General features: G+C 41.3%; 1 protein-coding gene across 1 annotated transcript; it reads left to right on the top strand.

The window, feature by feature from the left end:
* Nucleotides 1–733: 733 nt before the first annotated feature.
* LOC124146098 (lysosomal alpha-glucosidase-like) lies at nucleotides 734–3,544 on the top strand. Its single transcript, XM_046516182.2, has one exon. It carries the CDS (start codon nucleotides 734–736, stop codon nucleotides 3,542–3,544), a length of 2,811 nt encoding a protein of 936 aa, XP_046372138.2.
* The last annotated feature ends 4,986 nt before the right edge of the window (nucleotides 3,545–8,530 follow it).

Below are 8,530 nucleotides of genomic sequence, written 5' to 3'. Positions count from 1 at the left end.
CAATAACAATGCAAAGTTGTATGGCCATTTGTTATGGTGAGTGGATAGACATTATCAGCTTTCAGAAGCTTTCAGCCTCTGGGGCGATGGGGTAGCCTTGTGGTTAAATCTTTCGCTCGTCACGCCAAAGGCCCGAATTCAAATCCCTACATAAGTACAATGTGTGAAGCCCATTTCTGGTGTCAACCGCCGTGATATTGCTGGAATATTGCTAAAAGCGGCGTAAATCCATACTCACTCACTCACTCACTTTCAGCCTCGAGGGGTATCACAGTTTAGATGACAAAAAAGGATTATAGCAGGAGTGAGTCTCGAATTCGAAACTGAGACCAAAGTATTCCAGCAGATAAGGGACTGATAATTTGATTTTTTGTCCCAATTATCTTTTCCGATAAATATCCAGACCAAACACCCCCCCCCCCCCCCCCCCCCCCCCACCCTCACCCACGACCACCCCACCCCAACCACACACACACACATACAGCCCACGAATATCAAATGGTCGATAGCTTCTGCATATGAGATACATAAGCAGTTATCTGTTCCTCTTGACATACTCATAGTCTAACTGATTAGTGACGTTCAAGGCTATTTGTAGGGGGTCAGAGCGCCCTTCATATCAGTGGTCATATGACAAAGTTTAGTCAGATGATAATAAATAATTGTCACTGGACTATTGTCTCGCTGATATCACTTTGCTATTGTACACTTCAGTATACACAGATATACTGACATGGGAGAAAAAGAGGAAAAGATTCTCGTTTTTCTCCCCAAATCTCGGAGACGACTGAGATTGACATCACGGGGACTCACCTTTGACGTCCTCCTCCTCACACTGACATTTTCCCTGTTTGCTCTCGGAACACTTTCCATCATAAACCCGACACAGTTTCACAACCTCTTGAGCTATTTCCACTGTGGATCGAGATCGTCGAGTCAGAACACTACTGTTCCTAACGTGCTTGTGAGTGCCCCTCAGTGTGATGTCACATTCGACTCGGATCGCTTCGACTGTTGGCCGGAGACAAAAAGCGCTGTCCAGCAGGCATGTGAGGCTCGGGGGTGCTGCTGGGACACCAATGTAGGTCAGGGGGTACCAACATGCTTCTATCCCCGGGTCTACAACAACTCCTATCGAGTCACATCATTTCAGAATACCACACACGGAATGGAAGCTGTGCTTCAAAGGTCAACACAGTCCCCCTACCCGGGCGATGTTATGGAGCTCAAGCTGGAGGTCACGTATGAGACTAATGAACGACTCCGCTTCAGAATATTTGACCCCAACAGTAAAAGATATGAGGTTCCTATCGATCTCCATAAAGGGACAGAGATGGCTAGCAACCCGGACTATAAGGTCAGTTTATCAGTTGAACAGTTTGCTATCACAATCAGAAGGATTTCGACAGGGGAGATCATGTTCGACTCTTCGGGAGTGTCCCCGCTTATATTCTCTGATCAGTTTATCCAGATCGGAACCAAGCTGGCTACAAGCAATGTCTATGGGTTAGGTGAGCATCGGTCAAGCCTGAAACTGGACACAGAGTGGACAAAGATCGTCTTTTGGGCTAGGGATCAAGCACCAACACTGGACGAGAATCTCTATGGCTCTCATCCATTTTTCATGAACCTGGATGGAAAGAATAATGCTCATGGTGTATTCCTGTTAAACAGCAACGCCATGGAGGTGGACCTTCAGCCCGCCTACGGATCATCTGCACTCACCTATAGGAGTATAGGGGGCATACTGGACTTCTATGTCTTCCTCGGACCGACGCCAGACGCAGTTGTCCGACAGTACGTCAATCTTATCGGGAAACCCTTCTTCCCACCATTTTGGTCCTTCGGGTTCCATTTGTGCAAATATGGCTACATGTCTTCAACTGAACTGAAAAAGGTCATTGACAGGAACCGAGCAGCAAATATTCCCTATGATGTGCAATGGAACGATATAGACTACATGTCATCTCATCTAGATTGGACGTATGACAACAAAACATATGCAGGATTGCCGGACATAGTCGATGATTTGCATCGGAATGACCAAAAGTACGTCATCATTGTGGACCCTGGTATTAGCAGTGTTGAGACACCTGGCAGTTACCCTCCCTATGATGAAGGCGTGGAGGATGACATCTTCGTTAAAGCACACGATGGTAGCAATTTGCAAGGTAAAGTATGGCCAGGACAAACCGTGTTCCCCGACTTCTTAAACCCAAATGCCTCAGACTGGTGGTATAGACAGGCGAAGATGTATCACGATGTAGTGTCGTTTGATGGTCTTTGGACAGACATGAATGAACCTTCCAACTTTGTAGACGGATCAATATCAGGATGTACAAACAACTCCCTGGACAATCCTCCTTTTATCCCCCCGGTTATAGACGGATCTTCACTATTTTCAAAAACCCTTTGTCCCTCGGCACAACATCATATCTCATCCCATTACAATGTCCACAGCCTGTATGGATTCAGTGAAGTGAGAGCATCAATGGGTGTCCTAAACCAGCTCAAGTCCGAGAGAAGCATCGTGATATCTCGCTCCACCTTTCCAAGCTCTGGACGATATGGAGGACACTGGCTTGGCGATAACAGATCAGGGTGGCCAGACTTGTATTATTCCATCCCTGGTATTATCAACTTCCAGATGTTCGGGATTCCGTTTGTTGGAGCTGATATTTGTGGATTCGGTGGAGATACAACACCAGAACTCTGTACCAGATGGATGCAGGTTGGAGCATTTTACCCTTTCATGAGGAACCACGATGCCTTAGGACAGAAGGACCAAGACCCAGGAGCATTTGATTCAGTGACCCAGGGTTACATGAGGTCAGTTCTTCAGACGAGGTACCTCCTTCTGCCATATCTTTACAGTCTGTTCTTCAGGAACCACATTCAGGGAACGCCAGTTGTCAGACCGTTATTTTTCCAGTACCCAGGAGAAGCTTCAGAAGTCGACAAACAGTTCTTGTGGGGCACATCCCTCCTCATATCCCCCGTCCTTGAAGAAGGGGCTACGTCTGTGTCAGCTTACTTCCCTTCTGACGTATGGTACGACTTCTACAACGGTTCTTGTCTGTCTACCGTCGGTGGGAGTGTTCTACTTGATGCCCCTTTGTCAAAGATCAACCTGCACGTTCGAGGAGGGTCAGTACTACCCACCAAACCAGCTTCTACAACGACTGCAGCTCTCCGGATTCAGAGCTTCTCGCTGATCGTTGCACTAGCAAATGACGGTTCTGCCAAAGGGGAAGTGTACTGGGACGATGGCAAGTCTTTAGATTCTGTGGAGAAGGAGAAATACAGTTTGGTGACTTTCTCTGTGGCAGGAAAGATTCTCGAGAGCACGGTTTTGGTTGATAACTATGACATGCTTTCGGAAATGAAACTGGATGGAATCACAATATTTGGTGTCACCAAGATGCCAAACCAAGTTCTGGTCAACAATGTTCCTGTGACTTCTCAGTATGATAATAGAAACCAAGTTTTGAAATTACAAGGCTTATCTGTAAGCCTTCTTCAACCGCTGAGGGTGAACTGGTGACAAAGGAAACGTGATTCATGAACAAATATGAACAAAAGTTGGAATCCTTTATGGACCAGTAGCCTGTGTTTGACTCTTAAAGAAAAGCAGCATCAGTTTATGCCTGTGATTTGATTAATTCAGTTACTGGTTATTCCTGATATGATTAGATAGCCACTTTAAGTGTACTAGATGTCTCTCAGTGAAATCTAAGGACATCCGAAATATATTTGTTGTGCAGGAGTTATAGGTTATAACTTAGCCAGTTATAACCCATAAAAAATATTTTAAGCTTATTTTCTGCCATAACAAACAGATTTGCGAATATCCCGTTGAATTGGTATACCAGATGTGGACTATATTACGGCAAACCAGTCTTATGTTTGAAAAGATGGTCTCTTGATGGTCTGTGTAATGCCACTTTAAGCACCCTACTTGCCACCTCCTAGACATTTAAAAGCCAATAATAAGATGCTGAAAAGAAGCTTAAGCTTATAATTACTTGAAAATATCTCAAAACCTGCTTAATCTAATCAATTCGGCATTGTCAGGGATTTTGTATATGTGAAATTGTTATGATTACATTTCTATAAATAACCGCCTAAAGGTTTGAAAAAAGTCTCATTGATCTTTTTTTGGCTCAAATCGGCGTCTTGGACGACTTGCAGAAGTGTTGTAGTGCCACTGCACATTGAACCTTTAAGAAAACAAATTCAGCAACACGTTTATCCCATTATGTACCATAACGTCATCTATCGACAATGCATAGACAAAGACCGCATACAGCACGTGTAACAGCTGCACTCCTACACAACCACAATCTACAAGACCTTCTGAAACCCTCTAAATCGCCAGATTTGAACCAGATGCGAGGACGTTTCCGTATTGTAAATATAACATTGGGGAATATAATAATTTCATTATGCTAGCATTTTACATTTTAAACATATGATATTTACGATATATATTTACGACAGTATTTCTTTATTATATATACTAATCTGAGTTTAAGACTGAAGTCACTCAATGAAGTAACTTAAGAAACCAAGGATGAATACTTGAGTATTAGTATATTTTCATTCGTCTCAAGACAGCCGCCAATACTACATGGCGCTTGATTCTGCAGCTATGTTTGATATACATGAACATCCACACGTCCTTATCTAAATTTTTTGACGCTGAGACAGTGTTCACTGCGCAAATTGACATTACATCGATGTATAAAGCTTACAATACATAGTCATTGAAAAAGAGCAGTCATTAAAAAAACATGGTTGGTGTACAGTTCCTGCGGAAAAAGGACTTCACACCAAACGTGTATTTGTAGATTTGTATATGCGTTACACCTATTGTGTTGTAGAGTACACCTGCTCTGTTTCTCTTCGGCTCCTCTAACTTCTACAACATATTCTCAGTGGATACGGACATATGTGTTATTAACCAAACACAATACATACAAACGTATGCCATGTACTCAATACTATTGAAACTAGATATATGTAATAACATCACCCTACTTCATGGTTTGGGACAATAAATCAGTACTTATCATGACTTATTATGTGTAACCTATTTAACATCCTATGTCCTCGATTGTCCATTGTATTGTCATCTATAATGATAAATACAATGAGACCATAATTTCTTTAGGAAGTGATATAAATATAACCATTGACACACTGTCTTGGTAATATGATAAAATATATGATCCAGGATGTACAATGCAATGCTAGCGTGAGGGGGTAGAACAGCAACGATGACATATAGCGAAGTATTGGCCGTACATTCTGAGGTGAGGTGAAATGGGGTTTAACGTCGCGTCCAAGATTATTGCACTTATGTACGTGTGTGTGTTTGCGTGGCAGCTTGTACTAGTCCGGACTGATGCCGATTTATAGTGCTAGCTCACTGAGATACCATGCCGCAGTTTAACATAAATACCCCACTCAGACACAGTATACTGACTCCGAGCCGACCTGTCCTTGTTTTAGCCCCTTAATGCCGAGCGCCAGACAAGGTAACAACAAGTACCATCTTTTAACGTCTTTTGGTATGACGCGGCCGGTGAGATACATTCTGAGCTTGACACAGAAGTTGCGTGATAGTGAAATCTTCTTTGTGGACATGATGTTAAAGGTATATCCATAAAAGTAAAATACGCAGGGGTCCTGTGGAAAATGGCCGCCCTTGCAGAAAAGGGGTGTTTTTTTAGTTTTAAACGTAAATATGTCTCTTCACGAAAGGGTACACGCAATTAGATGGAATAGCCCGTCACTTAGCCCTGTTCGTGAATTTTCAATTGAGGGCACCACTCATTACAGATTTCTTTTTAAACCCATCTCTAATAAAACACAACGTTAGTCTTAAATTCGGCATCTTAGAAAAGTGATAAAGTTTGCTCTACCCCCATGCAAAGTGGTTTTAAGTATAGTTTTGCCCTGAACTATAATAACGACAAAGCACTCAGATGCAAGCGTCCTCGTGCTTTAAATATTCTCGTTCAGGGTATAAAAATACAGTTTATTACATGATACATGGGGGTAGAGCAAATTTTATATGCTTATTTGTTTCGTCTTTTGAAATGTCTGTGGTGGCATGGATGGAAGATGGCAATAATTGCTTACCCCGAATTATTAACACTCTTTGGAGAAACAAATTTTAAGTACTCGGGTTTTAACTATTGATGAATATAGAGGTTTTACCTATCCATGAATATGGAGGCATTAACGATTGAGTGAGTGAGTGAGTGAATTGGGTTTAACGCCGCTTAAAACAGTATTCCAGTTATATCACGGCGCGTCTCCTAATGTGGGAGGAAAACTCCAGGTGATGCAGGTCCCAGACGTTTACCACTTCGGCGAAACCCACGAGCACCCACGAACCCACAATCATAGGTTTCTGGTGTGCCCAAGGGACGCAACTCTGCACAGCGAATCGAGGCGCCTTAGACGACTGGGTCACCCATCACTCAGTGATGTTTTGGTTTTATTTAGTTTGTTGTTAAACGCCGCAATCAGAAATATTCCAGCTATATGACGGCGGTCTGTAAATAATCGAGTCTGGACCAGACACTCCAGTGAGTAATGTCATGAGCATTGAACCACGCAATTGGGATATGAAGATATGCATCAAACCAAGGCAGCGAGCCTCACCACCCGATCCCGTTAGTCGCCTCTTACGGCAAGTAAATGTCTCCACCCGAAGCAATGTGTGACTGATGGGAAGCGTCATATCCGAGATTGTTCTCGAACGAAATAATTTGTATGTATCTGATTCTAGGGTAAGGTGAGTGAGTGAGTATGATTTTACGCATTTTTTAGCAATATTCCAGCAATATCAAGGCGGAGGACGCCAGAAATGGGCTTCACACATTGTACCCATGTCGGGAATCGAACCCGGATCTTCGGCGTGACGAGCAAAGGCTTTAACCACTAGGCTACCCGACCGCCCCTGATCCTAGGGAAAAACAAAACACAGATAAGGTATATCCGAGTGGTATATTAATAAAAGCGACAAGACCATTTCCTTTATCATAAGAAATCTTTACTAACCGCAGAATATTGCTGAATATTCCGGCGTAAAACAACAAACAGTATAAAAAGCTTGTACCAGAAAACTGTGTAACAAATGTTTTTTCACGATAATGTTGTTTTTATTTTGATCCAATTATGCCTCTATGGTATGTGCGCGTTCTAACATTAAAGATAAACAATAACTAAGAAACAAATTTTGGTCTTGTCGCATGTGCAGTGTAATAAAGTATAGTTTTGCCGTGAGTTATTATAATAGGAAACAACACTCAAAGTTTGAAAGTATTGAAATATGGATGGACTTTTTCTTCGCGGATTCATTTTATGGACTATAATTTCGACTGGTTTGACGTGTGTTCGGCGCTATTCACGCTATGCTGTCCGAAGCGACACTTATCGGAGCATCGAGGAATAAGAAGCCATATATCTCATATCATAACAAAGGTATCCGAGGAAGAGATGCAGCCAAACTATCATGTGTTTTGTTGTGGATGAAAGCATGTACGATTTGAAAGGGCGAAGCATATCGGTCGACATTATGTACTTTAAAAAGTTACATAGTATCCTTATAGAGAATTTAGGTAAACGAACAGGTGATAACAAACTTGATCAATAAAAATGTGAAATTCAGATTATTTATCACTAAACATGATGATTTACCTTTTTTATCTGCTAGACATTGTTTTATATGCAGAAATAAAGATTACAACAAGTTTATTTTTCTCGTAAACTAACCCGGAAATAACAATCAGCTATATGCACATTTTCTACCAATCTATTCGGTTAAAAATACACAATAAAAATAAATTCAACGATTTTTTATGCAATGGTCGGATGATAGTAACTGAAAACAATTATTTTATCTGATATAAAATATTCCGATATCGAGTTATTTTAGTTGCAGCATGTACTATATATTTATATACAACTGATGAATGAAAACGAAATGCAATTATTACAACCCACAATAGTTGTATGTACGATATCAGGCAGTTACCTGAATGTAATTCGCGGAATGTATCCGTAACAGATATTAATATAAAGGAACAATATGATACATACATTAAAAGCTGTGCGAAGAAAATTGTCCGATGTCACGTGTCTTTGTAACACTCTAATATTTTATAATATATATATAGCGTTCGGGATATTATGATCCGTGTTCGTTTTTCAAACTGATCAAGTAAGTATGTATCAAGTCTCATTGGTCAGCTGATATAGCACACGTGACAACTATACACAAAGAAAAAAAGTTAAGCATACCCTAATATATTTCATTATTGTTTGGTCCCAATATTTGTAACAGCCATGAAAGATATAATTACGGGAAGAATTATGTTTTCTCGAGATGATGATTTCAGTCAAGCGTGACGAAAGCTCACGTGCCATGCATGGTATGCCCGTGCAGCATGCTACCCTCGAGTATCTCTAAAAGCAGTATATCCAAACGTTAAAATTGCTTTCTTAAGCTCGGTTT

The sequence above is a fragment of the Haliotis rufescens genome, unplaced genomic scaffold (assembly GCF_023055435.1).
Source record: "Haliotis rufescens isolate VD_foot unplaced genomic scaffold, xgHalRufe1.0.p SCAF_16, whole genome shotgun sequence".
NCBI classification, from domain to species: Eukaryota; Metazoa; Mollusca; class Gastropoda; order Lepetellida; family Haliotidae; genus Haliotis; species Haliotis rufescens.
This window is presented reverse-complemented; position numbering and strand designations above follow the sequence as displayed.

Coding starts and splice junctions, on each gene's coding strand:
- LOC124146098 (XM_046516182.2), top strand. CDS start 734: ATGGGAGAAAAAGAGGAAAAGATTCTCGTTTTTCTCCCCAAATCTCGG.